At 38.3% G+C, this 26,987-nt stretch overlaps 3 protein-coding genes across 12 annotated transcripts in view; 2 read left to right on the top strand and 1 right to left on the bottom strand.

Moving 5' to 3' along the window:
- Positions 1-5,346, top strand: part of GPR146 (G protein-coupled receptor 146) — a 49,861-nt gene extending 44,515 nt beyond the window's left edge. For all 8 annotated transcript variants that reach the window (XM_021539707.4, XM_021539708.4, XM_085592213.1 and 5 more), the window contains one exon: positions 643-5,346. In XM_021539707.4, coding sequence (XP_021395382.1) covers positions 687-1,691 — 1,005 coding nt within the window. In that variant the 5' untranslated portion in view covers positions 643-686 and the 3' untranslated portion in view covers positions 1,692-5,346. The remainder of the gene's footprint in view (positions 1-642) is intronic.
- CHLSN (cholesin) overlaps positions 1-26,987 on the bottom strand; it is a 123,572-nt gene that overhangs the window by 75,595 nt on the left and 20,990 nt on the right. The gene's annotated exons all lie outside the window — the stretch shown is intronic.
- LOC146766069 (uncharacterized) lies at positions 20,152-26,049 on the top strand. The gene has a single exon (XM_085592212.1). It carries the CDS (start codon positions 20,152-20,154, stop codon positions 21,166-21,168), a length of 1,017 nt encoding a protein of 338 aa, XP_085448338.1. The 3' UTR covers positions 21,169-26,049.

Raw genomic sequence — 26,987 nt, 5'->3', positions numbered from 1 at the left:
TGATTCTTGCCTTTTTGGAAAGTCAGGCTGCCCTGATATTAGGTTCCCTGGACTACAGAGGTCCATTGTTTTTTTGAAACCAAATGGTTATAAGGTTGAAAGTCTGAATACAAACTGACCTATTTAAAAAAAAAAAAAAACAAAAAAAACCACAACACAACAATACCACCCCCCCCCCTTACACCTCATTTCCCAGTATCCTCTATTCTTTGTCAATTTTATCAGTGATCCAGTACACATCCACCATAGTGCCTTGGATGTGCCTCCTAAGAAACTTCTTTTTAAGGTAAAGATTACTTAAGATGTTAGATCTCTATTTTCCATCATGTTCAGTTTATATCCTTCCAATCTTCAATAGTTACTCGTATGTATTTTGAGCTATATACAAGGTACTGTTTGACAATTAAAAAAAAATTGCATTAGTATTCATATATACATCAGTACTTAATGATAGTTTACAGTTTACTTCTGCAGAACATGTATCAGTCTAATGAAATTTTTAATAAGTTTCCTTTCTTCTAGACTAACAACATCAGTTATGTGAACCATATAATCCTAAAGTTCAAGATGTTTTCTTCACAGTACTTTCCATTTCATTTCCAATGCAATATTTTAACATTTTCACTATTTTTCTCTCTACAGAAAAGCTGGTAACCAGCAAAGAAGTTAAAAAAGCTAAAATCACTATGTGGAGCTGTGAAGCCTTAATCAACAGTACTGAGAACAGTGAGGACCAGCATCTCTGCCATGACTTCGACCTTGTGCTTTCCATCTTTTCCCTTCTCTACCTCATTATATGTTTCCCAATTGGCCTTTGTTACAATGGCCTGCTGGTCCTAGTCAACCTCTACAACAAAGCTACTATGACTATGCCAGATGTTTACTTTGTCAACATTGCCATTGCTGGCCTCATCATCAACACTCTGGCACCAATGTACCTGTTGGGTCTTGCCAATACAAAATGGGCCATCTGGAATTCCAACAATGAAGTTTATATCACCTTCCTTATTTTATTCAACGTCTCATCGTTGGTTACCATGTACTCTACCACACTGCTCAGTCTGGACTACTACATCGAGCGGGCCCTGCCCAGGACTTACATGTCCAGTGTGTACAACACCAAACACGTCTGCGGCTTCATCTGGGGCGGGGCCATGCTCACAAGCTTTTCATCTCTCCTGTTCTACGTCTGCAACCACGTGTCCACCAAAATAATCGAGTGTTCCAAGATGCAGAACCAGGAAGCAGCAGATGCCATCATGGTGTTCATCGGGTACGTCGTTCCCGCCATCGCCGTTCTCTACGCGCTGACGCTGATCCTGCGGATACGCAAGGAGGCCACGCCACTGGATCAGGACACTGGGCGCTTGGATCCGTCAGTGCACAGGCTTCTGATTGCCACAGTCTGCACACAGTTCACCCTCTGGACACCCTATTACATTATTCTCTTGGTAAGCACGTTTACTAACCTACGAGGCAGAATTCCAGATGTAAATTCCATTCAGATATTACACTTTGCCACGATTTTGTCAAAATTCCTGGCTTTCTCCAGCAGCTTTGTCATGCCTCTGCTCTACAGATACATTAACAAAAACTTTCCCAACAAATTACGGCGTTTGCTGAAAAAGATACACTGTGGGAACCAGGGGTGTTCTCACGAGCGCACAGTGGTACAGCAGGTCATGACATAGGTGTGACACAACCCCTGGTGCTCTGTGACTGCAGCACTGGCTGCTCGCTGCTGGGACTGTGACACTGCTGTGTTGGCACTCAGAGATGTTTGAGAGTCCCAACCAAGAGGCTGGAAGGAGCTTTCATTGCAGCTGAATGCAACAGTCTTAATTTTCTGGTAGCTGTTGGCTGAAGTGGTGTGAGGCTCTGGCCTGTGTGCTGCATTACCTGTGACATCAGATACCTTCAGTGCACTGAACTGCTGACAAAAGATAAACTCTGGTTTCATGGCTCTGATCTTCCTGTCTGAAGAAATCACTAAGCAGTTAATTGAAGTCTTGACTGAAGACACAGCACCTTGTATCTTGTATAGGAAAAGGTATTACCTTGTTCTCTGTACAAAGAAGTGATAGTGCTATCCATGATGAAGTAAATAGCATTTTTCAATGAAGATTATATATTTGATCTTTACTGAAGATCATATTACCCAATTATACATGTCCAAATAGTAAATGTTAATTATAAATTAAATTATTTAATTTCTTTCTCCATCACTGATTCCCCTAATTTACTTTTTTCAGAAATTATTTTCTCACACAAACTAACCTGTTTTAATGTTTATGATAAACTGATTTTTCTTTCAGCTACAACAAATAACAAAAATATGTTTTAATTTTCCAGTGCTGTGTTTGTATCCTAAAACATTTCAGGAATTCAGAAATATTTATTAACTAATTCTGATGGAACTTAGACATGTTTGTTCCACATACTAAAATGAAGGACACAGTGGTTTACAAAGTTAAATCAGAATTTAACTAGTAAAGATTGTCTGGCTAAGTGTTATGGTCCACATATGTTCATGTAACAAGAGTAATTATCTTAAAAAATAAATATGTTTATGATTAACATTTTGTATTTTCAAGGGATATGTTTGCAACAAATAAATTAAACTCTTGTTAATCTAGGACATCACTGGCGGTCTGGAAACCATATAAAATTCTTCAATATAGGAATCCCAGTCAGCATCAGCTCTTTGCTGACCTCTCAAAAAAGCCTTCCACTGGGATTCTTGGATACACAGTAAAGTTTAGTTTCACAGTAGATTGGAAGAAATCCAATCCAGATCACCAGATTTTACTGATTGTATGAACACAGACATGTTGCAGGAAGCACATAAACAGTTACAAAAACAAGCTACAAAGTACTGACCCAAAAACTACCTGTTCTTGTGCTGCTGTTGCACTAATGACAGGAGGGGACAGGAGGGGGGTGCAAGGGAAGCTGATACTCTCCCATTGCTGTGGGGCCACGAGACATTTTTGTCACTTAATACATGCTACAGCATCATTTTATTGCTTAATCTGTTACAGCACAACATTATTTAAAAAATGTGACTCTCAAAGCTTCTGGTGTAGAAAAAAACATGGAGCAAGATCAGAACTGAACCTTTTCCATTGCTTAGAGCACAATCTTGTCTGGTAACTGGCCCTAGTCTGTCAGCAGAGACACATACTGAAGTTACATGTGAAAAGCAGGTGAGGGACAGACCTTTCAGATCTTTTCCCATCAAGCAATTTCTTCTCCTAGTCATCTTTGCTTATCTTCTTTATATACACACATCTCTAAGTTAGCAACATCCTGGTGGAAGACTTTCCATCAATCTTTACTTTTTTAAGAGCTTTTCATATTTTATTGAATATTTTTAACCCTTAAAGCCTACAGAGTAAATAATCTATTTCTGTGGTGTTTTCACTTTTAGCCTGTTGATTAAAACCATGTTAAGGACTGAAGCTGTTCCTTATCACTGTGTCCAACTCGCTCATTTTGTGTCCCTGTGCTGACATTTGTGACACTGGCTGCTTTCTTGGTTTTGCCCTCCTTGAGAGATTTTCAATGAATTTCTACATATCTTGAGCTCTTAAGCTCACTTCCACACAGAAGTGCTTAAGAATAAAATCTTTCCTTACAGCCATCAAGCAAACAGACTCCTTCTTCCCATCTGAGGAACACTAGGTTTCTTAAAGCGCCACCTGAAATCTCTCACGTAAAATCTGTTAAAGAAATCCTGTGCCATTATGCAGGAGGAGTTCCAGCAGGGAGGAACTGGCTTATCTGGTGTGAATAGAGGCTTTCAGAACTGGGACACTGCCAGAACAGTGCAGCTGAGCAGGCAACTTTTAAGTGCAATTTCAACTTCCATGTTGCATCCTTACTTCTATTTCCTCCTTCTCTTAAGACATCTTATTTTCTGTCTTTAAAAGAACTGTTGCCTTTATTTCTGTTCCTTTCTCTCTAAGTTAAATTCTCAGTTTCAGACCACGGCTCTTGTATAATTTCTCTTTATTGTTTTTCACTTCTCTGCACAATTTATTTAACTTTCATTTCTCTCCCATCTCTGCTTGTCTTGCACACCTGGTACCATTCAATACTCATGTTTACTTCATCACACTGACTCCTTTACAATGATCCAGATCTTACTCAGTGATTCAACGTTATAAATTTATGTAGTAAAATGGAAGCTGCTATTAAAGATAAGTAGAAAAACAGCTTTTTATGGAACTTACCCATGGAGTATCCAGTCTGTTTTTTTCCTAATCTTTTTTACTGCAACAGAGCTACGGATGTTTGTCTATATCCTTGATAAACACTAAATGTGATGGCAATCATAGATACAGCATCTTGGATAATTTGATCAACAAGACTGCTATCCAGTCAACCTCTTAGAAAAGTTAATTTGATTTATTAGTTGCCTCAAAGAAACTGTGCCATGGATCTGCCTGGCTGCTGTTCTCCTAAGGGAATTCTGAACTTAATTGCAGCACCCTCACCTGGTATCTCTTAAAAAGCAGCATCCCAGAAAGAGAGAGCTTTGCAGTACTTATATAAAGAGCAGTAGAGGAGCAAGTGCAGTAAAATACTTAAGGAAATACAAGGTATCATAAATTAGGAAGAACTTTTATGGACAAACACTTAACACACAAAGTTCTCGAGAATGGGGCCTTTCCATTTCAAATACCTGAAGGTTTCTGGTGACTGTAAATAGGGGCTTATCTATTACACATTTAAATAGATATTAATAAAAATACTGTATATATGCAAGATAAAAATCAGCCTACTGATGTAAAAAGAATCTGCAAAGAGTTTATTAAATTATTTCTAAAAATGTATCATTTAAATGTAAACCTCTGAACAGGCAGGTGCACTGTATGCTTCTGTATGTATATAATGTGTACTAGAAAGTAAGCACTAGTTAAGTGCCATTATTAACAGTATTATTTTCTCACAAAATTAAACTTAATATTTGAATTGATTTATGGCTTACAGCCCTCTTGCTGAACTGCTAATTAAGTCAAATCAAGGAACTAACAAAAATGTCATGTTCTGCTTCTAAGTTGTTAACACAGGTAGCTCGAGACAGGTCCTTGTTGACCAACTTAGTAGAGGTCCTAGTTTCAAAAGTTTACATTTCAGAATCAAATCTTTTTGGTTTCTGAAGATTTAATTTCAGTTAATGAAAGAAGGCGATCAGCCACTAGAAAATTCCTGGTTCTGTTACAATGAAGAGATGTGGACTCCAGTATCATGTCAAAATACTACAGAAATGGACTTTCTGGAAAGCTTCATAAAGGAAGTATTGACTCATAATACATTCTCAATAAAAAGTGTTCAACTGTACGTAGTCAATAAAATGTGTGATTTTTTTATTTGCTTTCTCGATAAAAACATGTTGTAGACAAAGTTAAACCTATGTGGCTTCACTGAATCAAAACATAACAAATTGCATGACTTGGATGTCAAATTCCCAGGCCTTAATTTGACATTATTAAAATCTCATTGTTCATCACCATGAAGTTGGCTGGGAATGAAAGCTAAAAGGCACATACCCTGCCTGACTTTTTTCAGAATAAAGAATCCTGCAATTAATGACAGAGTAACAGTGCACCTGGAGATCAATGCAAACATTGGCCACATCCTGACAACTTCCTTTCCTTTGTGCTGCCACAATCAGCTTCCTGCAGAAATTCTCTTGGTTCTCAGAACAATGTAATAAAATAACCCACACCTCTGGCATCCCAAAGAAAACACAGCTTATAAGAATCTAAGATACCTTGTTACACATTCATTGCAGTAATCACTGCACATAGCCAAAAGATTATTCCCCATAGATCAATTCATATACCCTATGTATATGAAAATATTTTCTTGGCTGTGCTTTCAAAATTATTCACTTGTTCCCTTTTGGTGTTCTGTGAAGCATAGGAAGACAGTAGTAACAGCAAACTATTTAAAATTATTATTGGTAAACTCTTAAAAAAAACCAACTTGAGTCCAAGGCACTTCTAAGTTTTAAGTCTCAGTCAGAAATAAATTAAAATGCAACTGTCACCATTTAATCAAAGCCTAGTATCTGACAGGATGCCCTTACTTCCACACAGTGCTTTAAAGGGTGTTTTCTTTAACAGCAGAGCCAGCGTCTCTGAACAAGTACAGAGCTGTGATTTTCTGATCCTTCATTCCACAGAGCTTTTGGATACAACCAACAAAAAGGCTGATTCTCAGCTGGATTAGTAAAACCCCTCACACACAACACAGACTGAAGGATCTTCAGTGAGAACAGTTAGTTAATAAGCAGCAAGTTCACAAGCTCACAGGTTGTTGAAGAGTGAAAAACTACATAAATGCAAATAAAAAGGGCTGATCAGGTCAAGATGTTTACACCAGTACAAACCAGGCTGACATGGCACCTGAATCTGCCATTATCTGTCAATACAGAATGTCACAGAAGTCAACCACATTTTGGAGCACTCACAGAAAATACTCACTCAACTCCTATATAATAGAATATTTTTTTGTGAAAAAAAATACAACACTGCTACCACAAACTCAGAAGGAAGTTGAATTATATCTGCACCTTTCTTTCCCTTGTTTAAAACTAAGATTCAATTAAATGTTTTTTGTCTGTGGGTATGTGCATCAGTAATGCCCCATTTATCACTGCTTAATAAAAATGAAAGCAGCCCAGTGTCTAGGCTGGAGACCTCGTGAGCTTCACTGCAGCAGCACAGGACTGGTAAGACCCAGGAAAAGCAGAACCTGCCCAAGTGCCACTCTCAGTTCCACTGTTTGCTGAGGACTCAGAGAGGAATTGATTCTTGCCTAAGTTTCTGCAGCTGTGAAGTGTCAATGCACTGATGAATCCTAAACATCTGCTCCTAAATTAATTTCTGTAGTCTCTTAATAAGCAAAATCTTGTGTATTTCTTGAGTATCTAGTGCAATACATTTTCCAAGTGAAAGCAATCGAATGGTACAAACCCAGCTGTGCAGACTGCCATGGCAACAAATCTGAAGTGTGAAATGTTTCCTCTGTTGAATTCCTTAAGTTTTCCATTATATATCAAAATACTTTGACATATGCTGACTACATTCTTTTTCCATCAGGAGAGCAGAGATCTATTATCTCCTTTGTCATCCCACTTTCTTCCCACCAGGTCCTTCCCTTACCTTGAAATTCCATGTGATTTCCTTATATTCCTTCCTTCGAAGGAACTAGCACTTTTAATTACATCTGCAAGAATTGTCAAAAATATTCAGTCTGCAGCAGGCAGATTTTCCATATTATTACAAAGCATGGCAGTAAAAGATTTTAAAACACAGGATTCTTATCAGAGTATTTATGAATTAAGTATAAAAACATACTGTAAAAAAAACCCCTTTCTATCAAAAGTTCGTTAAAGCAAGATTTATAACCAGAAATTAATTTTTGGTTAATTAATCAAATTTAATCTGGTTTTAAAAGTACTTGCATGTTTTTTCTCTTTTTCCAGTGGCAGGTCCACCTTGGGGTCTGCTGGAATTGGATCTGTTGGACATGGAGAAGTTTCTGGCAGCTTCTCCCAGAGGCCACCCCTGAAGTCCCTCCCTGGCTCTGTAAATTGAATTGAAAAGCCTAATTTTAGCCCCCCCCAAATTTTCAAATTTAAGCTACAATTTATCTTGAAATCAGTAGAATTTCTGTACTGTTTCTTATCTCCAAAACCTTTAAAAGGTCATTTTGAAATGAATTCTGGTATTGGTTTATCAAAGCTGTTTTAGAAACTCCATCTGGTGGTCACTGGCAGAATGTTCTTGCAGTAGTTCCCAACAGCAGTAAGATCAGTAAAATTAGTTAGATTTAAGTTAATCTTTAGGGAGAAAAAAAAATCAGTCCCAGTTTCTGGTTAAACACAGATTTGTACAGCTGGTCCTGCCTGCAGGCCCTGAGGGTACTGCTACAAGTATTTAGAGGAAACAAAATTAACCTCAACTTGGACAACCAACTGCTGCTGTGAGGGAAAGGCTGGTAAGACAGAATTCTGTTGCAAGAAACAAATCTCAATAATGGTTAATTTTGGTTTTTAACCTAATAGAAGGATATTTAACTAGGCTACTAGGTCTGGCTATTTGTAAAGAAATAATACTTTTTACAAAGCACATGTTCCTTGTACTGTTTCATGAAACATCTGTTACTAGTCATTGTGGTTGACAAGATGCTCAAAGACCAAAGGAAATGCCATTCCCATTCAGATCCTGAGTATTGTAATTCTTTCTAATTAAGTATGGTTTCACTAGTTCACAATGAAATACATTTCTTACTTAATTAAGAGAGAAGTCTGATATTTTTCAGATCTAGCCTATGTGCAATTAAATAACCATTTTAGCACCTGCAATGCTAAGCAGAGACCAGCTCTCTTATTGAAACTTCCTATTAGAAAAAGCTTTTTTCCACCCTTTAGTAGAATATTATTTTGAAATACAGGCAATTTTTGAGCTCTTGTAGCTGAGTTACACAGATGATTTACCTGTATAGAGGAATTTATTTTGTGATTGATAGAAACATTACTGTATAGCAATAATAATAAAATACTGTTTATAAAACAACCTACATTACAAACAGTGCTCAAATAAGCCAATAATAAAACCACTAATAGTGAACCACAGGCAAGGAACCCTGAGATGTGGAGGCAGCAATCACACAGCACTGAGCATGGCTATTCTAGGAAAAAAGGAAGAAATGTTGATTTACAACCAGCTTCTGAGATGCAGATAATCATTAGTAACCAGTGCTTATGGATAAACACCACCAGCCTGGGCTTCTGAGCCCCATCCAAGCAGAGAGAGTAAAACCAGCAAATTTTACAAATTCACATAGCTCCATGTACCTTATAAATAAGCATAAACATCTGAATTCCATTTAAAAACCCACACTTTAAAAATCCCTTCCTAAACCAAACATGCAGGGAATATAATATAATAAAGCAATGTCTTTTTGTTCCAAAATGAACCCATAAACAAAATTCCGTTAACTTTCTTCTAACTAGCTATTTTTGGATCTCTGTACAACTTGCCTCATGTTTTGGGGTTTGGTGGGTTTGGTTTTTTTGGAGGAGGGGTGTCTTTTTAATGTCACAGCCCTAATATTCTACAATGTTTTAATCAAGGACACAAATTTGCTTGCTGTCAATTAAGGCTAAACATATATAAAATTAACAGCAAAGCCTTTCACAAGAACACTTTTATACTGTGACTGGTAACTGTGCATCAATGTAGCAAAAGCCTTAGAACACATATTCCTCTATTAGGGGCTTTCCCCCCCCAGGAATTTTGAGGCATTGCATTAATATAAATGATTTTAATGTCTTAAATGCCACAAAGAAAAGCTTCCAATATTTAAGCTCAGATGAATAGAGTAAAAGAAATCTTTGACTAACACAGTGGCTTATAGCTCACACTCAAGATATTTTTTTCTTACATAACAACAATAGAGCAAAAATTAAGGTGAAAATACATGGCAGTTGATGAAAAACATCTTTCAAACAAAATTGCAGCATATTGCACGATTCAAAATTCCCGTAACAAAGCAACTGCTTTTCATCATAATACACTGGGGTATAGGCAATAACAGTCATTTAATATTCCAAAACAATCCTATCATTCTACAAAGGGATAGTTTTCTTAATAACATTACATCCAGAAAGCAAGAAAAGATATGTTAACTGAGAGAAGAAAGCAACAGTGTGGTCTGACAATAAATTTTGGGCTCCTCATGCAGGATTAGCTCCCAAACAATAATCACTGCCCCAAAGAATCCAGTCCAGTGCTTGGACTAACTGCAGGCTGCTGCAGCCCCTGGTCCCCAGGATCTGTGGTCACCCTGTGGCTGCTGGATGCAGCACCAAGCAAACACCAGCTCTAATGCTCAGCTCAGCCTGGCAGCTCTTTGCTGAGCAGCTGATCAGGATTGCTCAGAAGGAAGAACAGTGTGGGAGTCCAGGGCTTCCCTCTGGCTGCCCTGGCAGGTCTGGGACCCTGGCAGGGGTCAGGAACCCCCCTGGACAGAGCCCCCAGAGACACTGGCTGTGATCTCTGTCCATGGAAAAGAGTTTTCAACCTTACAGGATTAATTACCAGCTCTGAGTGTTTGATATAAGTAATAATTGTGACACGGGTGCAAAAGTAAAATTTTAGGATTCTAGATTAGGGGTCCAAAGGGGACAAGATGGAGGAAATTGGGTGTGCCTTGTCCTTTTTCTCCTTCTTCATGCCCTCCATGTCTCACTGTGGTGTTGGCATTTTTCTGTTGGTTCAGGCTGGGGACACACTGTCCAACGTAGGTGACAGATCTTGGCACGTTATTGTAAATGCAGCCCAGGGAGTTTCTGGTATTTAATGTTTGTAACATCCCACTGAGGGCAGAGCCCCACACGCTGCCCTGCAGGACAGAGCTGGGCAGGGCAGCAGAACATGTGAGAGATAAACAGAATAAACAACCTGGAAACCAGCACAGACCAATTATGGCTTCTGCTTTGGCAGTGGGGCTGACAGAGACTTTCTACAGTCTCGGGATCACCAATAGCACAGATTCCAACAGATAAGCAAGACAGGATCCCCATCTCCACAATACTCCACAGGATGGATCTGTCTGAAGCCAGAGAATAAAAAGACTGAAATCTCCAGGGCTGCAGCATTTCACAAGCCAGAAGCACTGAACTGTGTTTGTTAGACAAGATGGAGACGTTTCATCTGGCACACAAGATAGGAGAGAAAGAGCCTTTACTTCAAATTAAGCTTACTGTCAGGGATGTGTGCTCTGCTAAATACATCAGCAATATGGGTCAATTAAAAGAAATTATTGGTGTTGGTAAAAAAAAAAAGGCATTCACATCTGCTTTCTTTATAGCAACATCTGTCATTCAGTACTGGAGATATTTATTTTGCCACATGAGCAGTTCTGTTCAAAAATAAACCTGAGTTTTGCCCACCACAGCACACTATAGGTGGTTAGTGGCTGTACATGTTACCAGCCAATCCCTAAATATTGCCACAGCATCTCACAACTATTTCACTTCTGTAATTTCACCTTTCCTGCCTCCATCCTATCCAGAACATGATTATCACACATCAACCTTTTCCACTGACAGCAAATAAATTATTACATGCTAAGAAATTTCACCCCCAAAAAAATATTAATCCAGAAATCACTAATAAAAATAATTATTATATCATTCCAAACACAATCACTTAACCATTTTCTGGAGCTTTATGAAACCTTTATACAACTGAGCTAGTCTGAGCTATACAACTGACTAGTCTACTTGCCACTATTCTCATATGACTTGTACCCTGTGACCATTTAAGCAAATTAAACAAACTGGTTTATTGGTTTTTTCTAAGGAACGATGCAGCTTGTCACACAACAGCAATATTTTGCTTTTCTTTTACCAACACATTAACTATGACAATAACAGCACAGCAAGCTGCTGCTGAAACTCCACTGGGAGCTCTTAACATACCTCAAAAATGCTTTTGTTTCTGTACATGAGACAGAATTGCAGCTATCAAGATGGGAATCAGCAAAGTCTAAACAGAGTAAAGAATATAGTTGGGAAACTTTTATTTTCTAACCTCTATTTCTCCTCTGCCTTTCAATTTATTCCATCATCTTGGAAGAATAAATTTCTCCGTAGCCAAGTTTCTCCACCTGTAAAATGTGATGCTTTCTGATGTGTGAGTCTCTCAAGCTGTGTACAATTCTGAAATTGTGTTGTGCTACGTGCACCTGATTCCAAGTAGGAAACACATTCTTACTCCCTAAATACCACTGAATAATGATGTTTAATACAGGTTTCAGACAAAGTATGAACTAATGTCTGTAAAGGTGAATGCATTTTAAAGATGGGAGCTTTCTCTTTGATTACTTTTTCAAGATGGGCGGTGTAAGAAATAGCTTCTCTCTTTTTACTTTTCCGGTTCTATTTATACAATTTTGTCATTAGTGGATAAGTCTCTGCTTACCCAGCGCATGCATTGTCAGAGCAGAGGTTACTGAGTAACAGGAAATGTGGCCTCAGCATGGCTGTGTCAGGGTTTATCTATCTGCACGGGAGTAGCTCCTTGCTCATTAACTCAGAGTCACTGAAACCTTTGTCAAGAGTGGTTTGAATATTCCTTAAATTGGCACAGTCATTGATTTGCCTCTCTTTTACTAATAAACACCAAGGGCACAGCCAGATATCCCTGTGTACACCCACCCAAGGCAAATTCAAAAAGATATAAACCTCCAGCAGTTCGCTCCTGGCCCTCAGCCAAGAAATAATTTTAGTTTCCCCCAACCCCATCCCCAGTAGAGCCCAGGGTTATCAATAATGGACCTACTCAAAGCACTTCAGTGGAAAGTACAGCAACAAAACTGTGTTGTAACTGTTCAGCATTGCCTCGAGTGCACAAGTGATCCATTCTGGAAGCTAAAAAGCTAAGTTGATGACCAAAACCTTCCTGAAATTTTTCTGTAATTTCAAAAACAATCACTTCACTGTACCTACAGAGTTTAGTGTGCTCTCTGCACAGCCCTCAGTCCTAGAAAGAATAAGGTGACACTTGAAATTTGCATCTTTACTGGAAAACCAACAAAATCACCTGATTTGCATGTAATGACAATAGGGTGGTTTTTTGGGGTTTTTTTACCATTCTTAACTATAAGAATTTAATGTCAACAGAATGAGCCTGGATTAGGGTACAGCTCATAGGGAAATGTTACATACAAAACACCTGCACTACACTGCCACTCTGTCCAAGGCTTTCTGTAACAGTTTGGAGGAACTACTGTAAATAAAAGGGAAACAATAAACAACCTATCCAGTCCAACAAAATGCTACATATGATGATCAAAACCAAAGGCTCTGTGTGAATTACAGTATTCTAAATAAAGTTCATTGGAAATCACATTTCACAGAGCCCCTGAACTACTGAAGAACTCCTCGAGAGGACAGTTACCTGACAAAGAATGAGAACCTTCAACCTGAAAACTGAAATGTTTCTGATCTACTGCTGCAAGCCAAGACCCTCCATCCAGTCTGCCTCTAATCTCAAGGAGGTATTTGGAGCAGTAGTGCTAACCTGCAGATGAAAACATAGATCAAGTGCTAAAATATCTTCTCCAGGTAATCCACAACTCAAATTTTGAAATTTAGACTCATACACATTTGTCTCATTTCACTTTTTTGAAGTGTTTTGGCAGTTTCCATGTGTTTTTCAGTGAACCTTGTTAAAGTGCAACAAGTGGGAAGCCATGAAAACAGAGTGCTGATACACTGGTCACAAACTACCCTCTCAACCCACAAAAACCACTACAGGTTACTGAAAGGTTGCAACAGAAATGCCCTTCCCCATGAGCTGGTATAAGAAAACATGATGCTACTGACACATCCCAGCCAGATGAGCTGCACTAAAAAAAAATCATGAGCCAACTCTTTCTTGCTTATTTATATCTGAGGTTTTAAGAACACTATTCAACATAGTCACTGACTGATGCTGAGCCAGACTCAAAACATCCTTCATACTCCAAGTCTTGTCTTTTAACACCTCATGGTCTGGAAAAATAATTTATTGCACGTTTACAGTAACATGAGTATTCCAAGAGCCAGAACCCTTGGAAAAATAGAAATACACCTCTTTTTAAGCAAGGCTCTTAATGGCTTGACCTGCTGTGCTTTGTGTGGAGCTTTTGTTGTATTAAGCAAAGGGCGTGGTGTGGTATTTATTCCACAGGCTTTTCCTTTTCTAGACCTCTAGCACTTCACATAGCACACTGGGAAAAAATGCAATTGCAAAGGCTGGCCAGTGAGTGCAGGATTACTTCATGAACGGGAAAAAAAAATCCACTGGATGGCCTCACATACTTAGAAATGGCAGGGACAAACACTACTTTTCTGTTCTAAAATATCTCATTGCAGAGGAGAATCTGAACTTTAAAGTCACATGATGATGAAACCATAGGGTTGCTAAACATGCAACGTGTATGGTTTGAATGACTTCAGCAAAGTTCCTGTTTCCCTTACAGAACTGCTTGATTTTTAAGTCAGCAAGTGTCTGGATTCTTCACCGTGGTGTACAGCAGCTGAAGAAATTATTGTAATACACAAACTCTGCTTCCAACAGAAATAGAAAGGGCTATAAGTTTCAAACAATAATTGTATTTCATCTGCCATTTCTCAGTGAAAGTCGCAGCCTGTTGTTTCTGTGGAACAATTCCTTGAAAAGGTAAGTGCTTTATATTACTTTGAATATGCAATGTTTTATTCAAGAGGCTCAAATAATGAAGCTAAGGTTGTAATTGAAAGTTCTTAGTTTTCCCTTTTATAGCAACATTTGAATTACACCAAGTAAAATACTGTATCTGGGAAAGGTCCTCAGAAATGTATAATGAAGCTGAAATTTGTGATAAAACTGGGCATTAAGTAGAGAAAATGTGAAGACTGTTTTCCAGTAAGTACTTCACTCTTGTCAAACCAACGGGAGGTGGATGATGAAATCCTGTTCAGTGGTTTGGACAAACGACTCCAACCATTGCCTAAAACCAAACTTTTAAAGGATGGACATTGTCAGATAATCTTAACCCACTACAGGCATTGTATAGGACAGGAAACAGTTTGGGGATTGTTTAAGTCACTGTTAGTTCCTTTATATTCTAGAAAAGTAAAAACAAAAGCTTTCGCTGTCTCAGGAACTGCTACTTCCCCACAAGTTACGGGTAGGATTTTTTAAGCCTTTACGACTTCAAATACATGCCTAAGAGTAGGAATTGAGATCTTACAAGAAAGATGAATAAAGTATTTCACATTTTAATCTCATATACTGCAAGCTGCCCCCATCTGTGAACTTGGCAGAGGCGGTGTGAGCAGCAAGGACATCTTCTGCCCCCACATCACGTGTTATCCACAGCCACTGCACGGCATCCCTTCCAAGAGCAGGCTTGCACAAGCAATGCTATGTGTGTTGCTTTATGACTGCATGAAAGAATATTTTCCTTCTAAATGCTGGTGACAGAATGCAGAAAGACTGCCCTACCAGACTTTTTATAGAGGAAGAGTTCTGGCTGCCAGGGAGAAACTCCCCTGGTTTAGGAGCTCTTCCTTCTAGACTTTAAATAAACACAAGTCTCCCTGAAACCTCCCCTTCTGCAAAAGTCAAACATTAAAGTGAGGATGGCGAATCCAAACCCAATGGAATCTTAGGGACTGGCTCCCCTCAACACTGAAAGTCCTTTCACAACTTGCTATTTTTAAACTGCTTTTTGAACACTGAGCTCACTGTGTTGGAAGTGAAGGGGAATGTATACACTGTGCTTCAGAAAGTTAAAATCAAAGGTATTTGCTTTAACTGCTGAATTATAGGGAGGAAACAGAGATAGAGGAAAAAAAATCCAAGAAAAAAGTGAGGCCACATGAAGTTAAGGAGGGATTTGTGACATGACTGATGGCAAATTAAAGTAAGGGGAAACTGAAATAAAGGGACAAAATACTGGAGCATGACAACACAAAGATAAACCAAGCAGCATATTGCAATCCCTACTTCCCTCAGTAACTAATCATAAAACAAACAGGAATAGACCTGGTTTCTGCCATAGTTACCGTGACTAAATGGAAATAAAAAAGTCAGTTTATGTCATAGTATGTTGTAAGAGAAAAAAAAAAAATTCAGGTCTTGAGGTGTTTGCACTGTAAGCTGACAGATTCCAGTAAAAGAACAGAGGACTTGTCAGCTGCTGTTGTCACCCCCTCCACCCACATCACAGCAGAGCATAAACATTACATGTATTTGGAAAAAATAAAAGAATGTCCCTGCAGTCAATCCAACAACCAGACAAAAACTGAGGGAATATGAGATCTTCTCACAGCAGAGGAAAATGACATAATAAATTCACCATTTTTCTTTATGATGGAAACTCTAAGTAATTTGAAAAAAAAAAAAATGTGGTCAGCTGTATGAATATTCTGAAATAAAACATCATGTGAGAAGCCATTCTCTGCTGCTCTCATGGAACATAAGTTTTTATTTTAAATTAAATTACATTAGTACTACCAGTGGTCTGAAAATCTTTACAAACATTAATACTACTATAGCAGAAGTAGTGAGCTCCTTCATCCCATTGTTATTCTAAGCATGAACTTGATGCTTTGGGTATATTTTGAAAGTGGAAAGGTAATTTCTAAGAGCTGCTTTACATGATAGATGAGCAACTTACAGTCACAGGAATCTCTAAAGCTAATCATAGTGATGTCAACAAACAAAAAAAAAAAAAAAAAAATTGAGAGAGGCCATCTGGGACTATTCCCAATGCATCAGCTGCAGGAATTGCAATGGGGCCAGGCTGTTCTGATGGAGCCCAATTCATAACACCAGCTTGAAAACCCTAATGCAGCCACTTCATAAAGAGGTGAACAATGCATCTTGAAAAGTCCTGTGTATCCTCAAATTTCACTGAAACCATTATGAAGAGCCAAAATATTAAAAAGAAAAAAAAAAAAATCAGATTGTCAGGAAGTCAGAAATTTATATTTCTCTCTTTTAGAGAGAATGCAGGTGTGTTGCAGCTTGAAGGAAGAACTGGACATGTCTGCTTGTACACGAGCCACAGTCTGAGCTCCAAAATGCCATTTGCTCTTTTTAATATGAGACACCAGAACCAAATATGAAAAGAGCCCCTGTATTATCATTACTTTAAGCTTCTAGGAATAATTTAAGGGGGAAAGCTAATAACTACAGCATTGACTTTAATCTTATTTGCCAAACTAAAAATATTTCATAATTGGCTACAAACTGCTAGGAGATATTTCTTCTTCTGTAATAAACACTTTATTGAATTCAAACAAGAATTATACTCACACTAACTAGCCACAGCAAAGCTGCAAACAGCTTATTCTTTTGATAAAATTTTGTTTGTGTGGGAATCCTAAAGTAATTCCTTTTAAAAAGCACACCTAGAATTTTTTCCTTAGCTCAAAATTCTAATACTTACACTGATTATAATTATAAAAATATAGTTGCACTGTTATTTCCCAAAGTGAGCATGTTAGTTCTACGCTGAAGGGTTCCTTTTGTTCAGTTTAAATCCTTCATCAGATGAGGTAATTTAAAAGACATATATTCAAGTGAGGATAATAATATTTAGATAGAAAGGAAGCATAAATGTTAGTTATTTAATGTTTATGTCTGTGGTTGCACTGAAACTGTTTCAGGCATCTGCTTTGACACCAAATGAGAGAAAAACACATCCTTAGCCTCTGTTTAACACTGTGCTGGGCTGTCAATAACACACTACAGTGTGCATGCAGGTGGGTACAGGAAGAGAAACCAAAATGCTGCACTTGCTTGCACAGTAAGCTGCAGTTACTGAAATATGCTGCATTAAGCCTTACTTTGTTTTAAATGCCCAAAGAGTATTTAATTAAAATTAAAAATACATTGCCGTGGTCATAATTGAGCTCAGTATCAGTACCAAGGCCAGGTCCTGAGCATTTATTCAAGTTTTGGCATCTTTTTTTCCTGTAATTTGATATAAGGCCATATGATTTCCTGTAAAACCCCAAACTACATCCTTTGTTTCCTTTGCAGTGACGTTACCAGAAAAGTTGAATGCTGCTAAATTATTCTGGGGTTCTCAGCAGGGACAGTGAGCACAGTTAGTTGGCCCATAGAAGCTGTTGAGAAGGTAATGGAGATGTAAACAGTACCAGATCTGAATTTTTCCATTCAGCCCTGCAAAAGGCCGGATGGAATTTGCAGGTAACACTGGAGGCTCTGGTGGAACAGCTCTAAATGTAAATATTTCCTAACATTGAATCTACAGTGTGGGATGATAACAGACTTTCTCAGATGCTCAAGTGGTCACAATCCTTCACCAGATTAAGCTTCAAATCTCCCTCCTACCAAAAGATCAAAATTTGACTTACAGTTTCCTTTGTTCTTGAGACTCCTCCCAAGTATTTAAGAGGAAATGCATTGAAGCTAAAGTTTCACACACAAGAATTGCTCATATCTAATAAACTATTTTTAAGCTTCAAAACTATATTGACTCTTAACTTGCTTCACAGACTTCTGCCTGTTTTTGTCCATCAGTTCTTTCCTACATGGTGCACCCCAGCTCAAAGGCTGGAACCGAGTCTGACCAGCCAACCTTCCCCTCCTGCAAGACCATCTGTAACAAAAAACATCTTCCCTGGGTGCATCAGTCCTTCCTGTAGTGGAATCTCCCAGAAAACAACCTTTTCTACAAAGCAAGAAACTCTGACTTTAAAAAGGGACAAAGAACACTGCTGAATCAAAACATAACTCCACGCTTTTCTATAAATGAAATTATAATTATGTAAGATTACATACACATTTAATCAAAGCCACTTTGATAAGTCAACTTTTCTAATTAAAACCAGTATTAGAATTCCAATTTTGAGGAGAGATTAGAAACATCACAAATGTGAAGTAGTGTCAGAGGTAACAACCATAAATTAACTGTCAAACAGTATTAAGACACTGATTTATCTATAATGAGCACTGCTTAAAAACCTTAATGCATCTCTATAAATTTTTACCAATTTAACATTACTTTCATTTTAAGAGTTAACATCACTAAATCCCCTTATAGAAAAGGCATTATGTACAACTAAGTATGCAGTTTCTTGCCACTGTGACTATAGAAACTTCTGCAGGGAGAACTCCATGGTCCTGTCTTTGCCTGCTTGTTCAGAACAGCTTCAGGTAAAACAGAACAGTAAAAACACCAAAGTCTAACACAAAATTGGAATCTTTGTGAATAAAAAAGATTTTTTTTTTCCAGAAAACACTCTACACAATAAAAATGCCTTTAACTTTTTGCAGTGCTGAGGAACATCTTTAATCAGACATTCCAAATTAATTAGGAATGGGTTCGTTTTATCTCATGTTTAAATATATTTACTCTTTGCAACTAAAAATGGTATGCTATTTTCTGTATCAATAAGTACAGAAATTTCATCTTAGAAGTTGAGCTAGTTATGATTTTAGGTGGTCTGGAAAATGCATACATCCATATGCATTACAGTTTTTCACGAGTACATATTATGTTCTCATAAAAGCCTTTTGGCTTAAAAGAAAAGGAGCCTCCTTTACTGTACTGTTATACAGTAACAAAATCATTGATCAACATATCACAGAGTCATTACAGCTAACAGCCTAACCATATTACTCTCAAAATTCCCTATTTCCAGGAATTTATAATGCAGCTGTAATAAATGTTCCTTGCTAAAACTTTATCAACAGGTTTATAATGCACCAAGTAATCATTTTCTCAAAGTTGAGCATGCAGAAATGCATTATTTTTTGCTGTTTTATGCAACAGCTACATCTGAGAAATCACAGCATTATTAATGTATAAAGATGTTTTGGTATAAAAGCAGTTTGTTCATAACAGTTCTTAAACACTCTCATTAATTTTATACAGGCTCCTCAGTACAGACTGCAGCTATGAAAGGCTTTTTTTCAGAACAGAAATGAAGCAAAACTAAAACAAAGAAAGGAATGCGGCTCATGCTTCATATTGTGATTATCTTTGCATTTTCCTCAGTATGTGGTGTGAGACTGCAGCTGGGCTCAAATGATACAAAATTCCCACCCCTGTGACAGGACAGTGGAGCTTTTTGTGGCTGGAGCTGCTGCCCACACGCTGGATTGCCCTGCAAACCGCCTTGGCCTTTTTTGGCAAGATAGGCAGGAAAAGCAGCTCCACCTAAACAGAGCCAGCTCCTTCCTCACCCACTGAGCAGCCAATATTCCATATATTCCACAGGCAACATGAGTGTGCTGGATCCTGGCTGTCCACATAGCTGAGCTGCATCAAGTGAGGAAAAGGGAGGAGTGGTAAGAGCAGAAACCACATCAAAAATAAAAAGGCAGATTTCTCTGGCTAAAAATAATTTCAAGCTAAATTGGGTAATAACACAGGGGTGTAAAATCCACCAAGAAATTACTGCATTTATTCTGAACAAACTGTTTGCATGCCTGGCTGCACATAATATATTCAATGCAAAAACAGGCATTAAAACTGTACTTTAAAACTTGTTTCACCTTACTTTTCCAGCTCCATTTCAAACACTGTTGAACAGGAAATAAGCACAGTGTGGAAAGAAGGATGACTTCTCACAATATGACGTGGATCATCTACCCAAGCAAGAGCCAACTTTTCACCTCCCCAGAAGAAATCGAAGCCATCATAGCTTCTCAAAACATCATATCCAGATTTATGCACTGTTACATTGCCTTTTTTGTACCTGCAGGATTAATAGCTGGCATATGTATTTTGATCATTTTCATAAAGAATCATTTGCAGAACAAAAGAGCAAGCTTGGACTTACTTCTTTTACACTTCACCATCAGCAATATCATAATGATTTTTTTATCCTTTACTGTCATCGCTAGACCTGACTATTTAACAGCAACCTATCTTGCCTGTAGCGTACTGTCATTTTTTTTCAACTTTGTTTATTTCAATTCTCAGTACGTTCTCATTTTGACACTTCTCACACTATTATTGGAGAGATTTCCACCACGGACTGCTCTCTGCAGAGCCACCCAAAGACCCATTTTGTGTGTTGGGTTTGTACTCATGTACACCTTCTGTTTGTCCCTGACGGAGGCAGTGCTGATTGGCACTGATAATTATCACCTGCAAGCACACTGCCAGCTGGACCCATTATTTGCATGGCCTGAGTATGAGATTGTTAAATTCACCTTTGGGTTTGGAATCCCATCCTTACTCCAGATCCCCTGTTTTACTGTTCTGTGGGCTAAAGAAGCACGTGCTGGAGCTCCAGCCTTGTGGCAGCACGTCCGCGCTTACCCCGCCGTGTACGCGACGGGCGCGACGATGTTCATCTGCCGCCTGTTCTACAACGTCATGATTCTCTTCAGGACAGCACTGAAGCTACAGAGGAGCATTGGAACGACAAAGAACGAGCTTGTGATGAACATTGCAGAAATAGTGATGTTCTGTGAGAGCTGTGCTAGTTTGGTAGTTATACTTTGTTTTTATAAACCGTTCAGGGATGAAGTACTTGAAGTCATACAGAAGTGCCGAAGGAAAACCCGTACCAACAACCACCTTGAAATACCAGAAACAGCCATGACACGTCAAAGTGGGTCTCAGTAATACTTTCTCTTCTTAACTGTCAATCCACTGCACTTTTTAGCTTGTGGGTTTTGGTTTGGTTTTTTACTTCTTCAAAAAAAGGGCAATTGTTCCTTCTTTAGAACCCAAACTTGGCTTATCTTACAGCTAGCAGTACTAGAAGAAAAAAGATGACCAGTTCTAATACTTACAGTGAAATCTGTAAAAAAACTTCCAGGGTCTGGGGCTGTTTGGGGTTTTTTTCATATATACATAGATATTTAAATAATCTATTTTTCTGCAAGCATTGCTTCAAAGTCAAGTAGAAAGATGAGTACTGTTACCATAGCACTGTGCTTCTGCAATAGTATCAATGCCCTGGCAGAGCTGCAAACAAAATTATGGCAGAAAGCAACTTTGAACAAAGGTCAAAATCTATAGTCAGAGTATTTTCTCAGGTGTGCTTCCTCCTTTGACTTCTTACCCTTCAAGCTACATATTTCTATAACAATGGCATATAACTGGTATGTATAATTCCAGTGGCAGCAGCAGTGAAGTTTCTGTTTGAACTCCTGTGCCAAAAAAAAGAAAGAAATCAAATTAATGGAAATGCAGGTCCATAAAAGAAAGCTTTGGGTCCTTTGTGAGGCACTGAACTGGAAAGATCAATAGGATGGCTAATTAAAACTTTGTGCAAGAATGAAAGCTTTTTATTAAGGTACCCTCAGCTTCCACTTTGCATTTAGACTTACAGCAATGACTGATTTAAGCCATTCCTGATGAGTTCATTCAGAAGTATGAACTCATTGGAAGAGCCATACTAAGTTAGTAATACACTAACTGAAAAACAGAGAAAAGTCAGCCCAGAGCAATAGAACTGAGGTGTATTTTTAAGAAGGCAAACAAAACCCAAGCCCCAGTTCCTAACTGGAATCAAGGCTCTGCTAGAGACAAGCACTGTACATTGAGATGAGAGTTAATGGGCAAATAGTGCAAAAAGAGGAAAAAATCTGAATTAGAATAAAACAGCTGTGGTGCAGGAGTTTGGATGAAGCCCTGCAGGATCAGTAGCTAATGCAGGCTGAGATGTAGGTGCAAAGCTGTAAATGCTTGCTTTAAGCACATTATTACTGCCACCAAATCTGGCCAGGAGCCACCTTAGGCATTTAGCTTTGGCTTCAACTTCTCCTCTTAAAAAGGTGGAGAGAACGGAACTAGAAAAAGCACAGAATTGTGCTAAAACTTGGATACTGACATAGACTCAGATGGCAAAGTTACAAAAACACAGCGCTGTGCTTGAAGAGTTCTGAGAAAAGCTATTTTGATACTTAAATCTGTGCCTTTGTATGAAACCCAGGTGCTAAGGGAAGTGAGAGGGGCTTTTTGCAGTTATATCCTTCGAAAGATCTTCCTGATGGGGTCTTCAAGATTGGTGTAGGGAGCTGGTGTAAATCAGCATGGGCTGCCTAAAAGGGAACAGCAGGAACTGATTGACCAAGATGAACATCTTCCACAAGACAACAGCCAAGAAATGGAAGAACAATAATCATGCAGAATATACATCAAGTTTCTAGAGATATGGATCTAGTCTTGGACATCCAAATCCTGACAGGTATGGACCATGACTGTATCACATGCAAATAAAGGGCAATATGTAATCCCACTATAACTGTAAGGACCAACATTTCCACAAGATGTAAAAATCAGCTGGTAAGATATCTGCATTACATTGTGTCAGCCTGTTCTCCTGTTCAGTTTTGTTCTGCTGCCAACATGAACAGATGGATAATTAAAAAACTCTACATATAAACAGATCATTATAGAACGTGGTCAGAAAGGAAGTAGGCAGATAAGAATCATCTCTTTGAACACAAGAGCCAATTTCATACTTGTGAAAGGGATTCTCAGATGGCATCAGAGATTTTGTTTTGCACCTGAGAAGAGGGAGATTAAACAACACAGACCAAAGATCAGCCTTGCAGAAAGAAGTCTGAAGAGATGAGTTGTAAGAGCTGTACATCAGTGAAAAAGCTGACAGACTGAATGAAAGAATATGTCAGAGGATGCAAGCTGTTTATCCCAGCTCAGAAAGTCAGAGTTTCAGCTGCACTGTGGATAAGGAAGATATTTTGTAGTATGGGAATTATGTGTGAATGATTCTACTTCATTTACAGCTTCCATGTATTTTATATTGAAGGATGAAAGAATAAATATTGTGTTGTTTCTGAGTTACTTTGGAAGGTGCCTAAAAGAAAAATGAGTCAGTAAAAGTTGGCTGGGACCTGGGAAGTGATCTGATGGTGAGTGAATGCCAGTGACACACCTGGGAGGAGCCACAGGGTTGAGCAGGGCACAAAGATGCTTCATGATACCCCCAGCAGGGTACACAGCTAGAGCAGAGCCATACCCAAGTGTCACAGACAAAAAATCCTGTAGGGACCTACTGTGAGATGTAGGATCTGAGAGTGAGCACACCTTGGCAGAATGAACAACTGTGTGTGAGTCTGGGAGCTCCCAAAGCTCCTGGCTGCCATCTGTGAGATGTGAGCACTTGTACTCTGATCTCCTCCCTGTCCACGTGGAAAAAAAACTGAGTATTTTCTGGATGGCTGGTTATATTGCCATGAAGAAATCTCTCTGTACAACAGAAAGACTTTGCAACTGAATATGAGAAAACAAAGGTAAACAGGAGAGAAGAGGTTGAAAAATGCAAAACAGTAACTCATTTAGTTATAAGTATAAATTTTAGCAATACAGAAACGTTTTCATAGAATTATTCTTGATAAAGTAAGAGCTTACATTAAAGTTTAGGGCAATGAATATGTGGTCCTAGAGAAAATCTATTTGCATCCAGCTAGAATATGAGAGCAAACACCCCTATGTGCAACAGGGAAGGAACACAAGCAGTTTTCCAAAATCCTTCTAATATGGTCTGATATGAGGGAGAAAAGAGCAGCTTTAACTAAGATTAAAAGTAATATTTTTAAAATAATTAATAATCAAAAAAATGTTTTTAAGAACAAAATAAAATCTCCATGCTCTGATATTTTTTCCTCTTATGCAAGCAGCAGCTCTGTTGAACCCTCACTTCTCCCAGGCTTCACCCAGTTGTGAACAGTATGTTCCAGAAGAAATACAGCATATATTTTTATAGGCAGGCTGTCAAAATTAACTGAAGGGATATACTGGAAAGTTCAAAGGAGAATATTTTACTTCTGTCTTGGTAATATTTGTATCTTTCCACAACTTTGGTCTTCATTTTTCAGCCACTTTGTTCAGTAGAAGAAGAGAATGATCACGCTACTGAAATTAAAGCTTGAATTTCTGAGTTGGTAGCATATTTTTGAAAAGAACTCAGGACTAATCATAACTGAACCAGCTGGCTCAAACTTGATCTGATCCCACTGCAAACAACATTTGAGCTAGAGACTGGATGTGCACACAAGCTGCTACATCCCTACACATATTTCTGAGCCTGCCCTTACTTACAGTCTAATATTAAACTCACAGACATCTGAAAGGGCACTAGTATTATTTATTATGATTATGAGGTAGCTGCAGAAGATTTGGGGCAGCGTGAAAACTCAAGCAATCCAGCCAAAGTAAGTACTTTATATAATGTGTCCACCATATATGCTGCAAGACAAATAAATTCACCAGTGGATAGAATGAAAGAATAAATTTCACTTCCATGATACAAAGTGTCCAGCAAAGGACTGCCAGACTCAGCCACTAAAATAAAAATCATTGATGTTTTGCAAAAATCTTTTTAAATAGCATTTCAATAGAGCCTGAAGTCCTAGGATGAGGCTTTGAGCACTCTGGTTTAGTGGAAGGTGTCATGGCAGAGAACTTGGATTTAGATGTTTTTTTAAGATCCCTTCCAACCCAAAGCATTCTAGGATTCTGTGATCTTTCACTAGACAACATTCTGTGGCCTCATTTAGTGGAATTTTTAGATTATCCCTTAAGAGGTTTGCAATATATGCTTTAAGAAAAATAAAAAGGTTTTACCAGAATAGTTTGAATGGGTTTGAATGGGTGTTGTCCCTGCAAAAGGAAAAGGCTGAACTTTTAAAAATTATTTTTAGTAAGAAAAATGCATTCTCAGAATTATTGGCAACTGCAAAGCCTAAATACACAAAATACACTCCATCCAACATTTTCTGAAGGCCCACAAACAATTAATTCCAGCTCAAACTAAGTCTGATTATTTGCAAGAAAGACTATTTGCTACTGAGGCTTGACAAGATAAAGGATGAGGGTGCCCTAGAGCAGGGTAATGGATGCTGATTTCATTCAGTGGTTGAAAAAGGTGAGAGAGAATTTGGACATCAGTCTACCTAGAAATCCTTGTGAACAGTACCACAGCACCTGTATTTCCTCTAGAAATCGTTGCAGTAGAGATTTTTACACAAATCTTATTTCTTCTGCAGATGGTTATATTACAGTGCAAGCATTCCAATACAATTTTAATTTATGCTTCCTTCCCCTTCCATGCTATAGAGTGCTTTACTCTTTTTCAGCTTTCTATACCCTTGCCCTGATCTAATTTCTCCAGGACTCAACAGCTTCATACACAAAACACTTCCATACTTTTGACAGAATGCAAGAGTCTCCTGCATCTTAGAGAGATGGAGAGGCTGCCACAGGAGCTGTGATGCACCAGACCCCTCAGTGCTGCTCCCTCCCATACTCACACCTCCCACCTTCTTTCTCCTCAGCTGCCACCTTTCAGCAGCACAATAACAGGCACATATGTTGAAATCTGTTAAATTACACAGAATATCTCCTATTATACCCCAGATTCAGCCTCTTGGTGCACTGAAGTACATCACAACTGCAGCAGTGCTTCTGAAAGACTCTCTGGTGTTAGACATGTTTACTGAGATATTTACAGAGCTTTACACATTGCCACATAAACCAGGAAAATTCCAAATGCTGGAGTACTGAGGTCTGACATTATACAAATGCTACTGCACCAGTTGCTTTCACAGATTTTGTCAGCAACACTCACAGTAAGGTAAAACAGGTAGAGCTTTAAGACTCAACACTCACAGCTGTGACCATGGATCATAAAGGCAGTCACTGTAAAGTCCTGTGGAATACTGACAGGGAAAGAGCAAGGGTACAACTTTCAGCAGCTGCTAAAATTACTTTGAAGTATTTTATGGAATATGGAAGTGATAAACAGTGAGATTAAGATACATTCATCAGTAACAATAATTTGACTGCATAAACAAGGGCCTGAAAATGCTGTGATCTGTTTTAGGAAACAGGATTCAGAGTACTCACACAATCATCTCATAAAATATTTAGAAAAATACACAATTCATCAATTACAATATAATAATATACAAAATCACTGTAATATTAAATATGACCTCTTAAGTTTCACAGTTCTTCTAGCACAGAAACCAGCTACTTCATGGGTTGTTTGAAAGAGAATTTCCTTACAACTCTGGAAGTATGGCAAAGTAGCATATTTCTTACCATGAATTTAAACAACAAAAATACCATTCAGGATTATACATTTTTATAGTAAATCAGCTGATATTCACAGCTAGACAAGCAAGGACAGATAGACCAGCTGATTATCAAATCCAGGCCTCCATAAAAACAAACAACTGACACCCAGAAGTGAATGTTATACATGAAGAAAAGCAAAAAATCCTTCAGGCCCTTGCAAGATCAGTGGAAGCTCTGAAGGACAGAATTAAGTACAGCAAAACCACATGATCAACAAACAACAATAAAGACTCTTTTTAATCCTGTTCTTTTATGACAACAAAAATTAAGACCTTTAAAGCTGGTATCACAAGATTTTTCTAACGTTTACAATATACCAGTCCTACAATGCA

Source organism: Lonchura striata, chromosome 14 (genome assembly GCF_050655825.1).
Source record: "Lonchura striata isolate lonStrDom1 chromosome 14, ASM5065582v1, whole genome shotgun sequence".
Lineage (NCBI taxonomy): Eukaryota > Metazoa > Chordata > Aves > Passeriformes > Estrildidae > Lonchura > Lonchura striata.
This window is presented reverse-complemented; position numbering and strand designations above follow the sequence as displayed.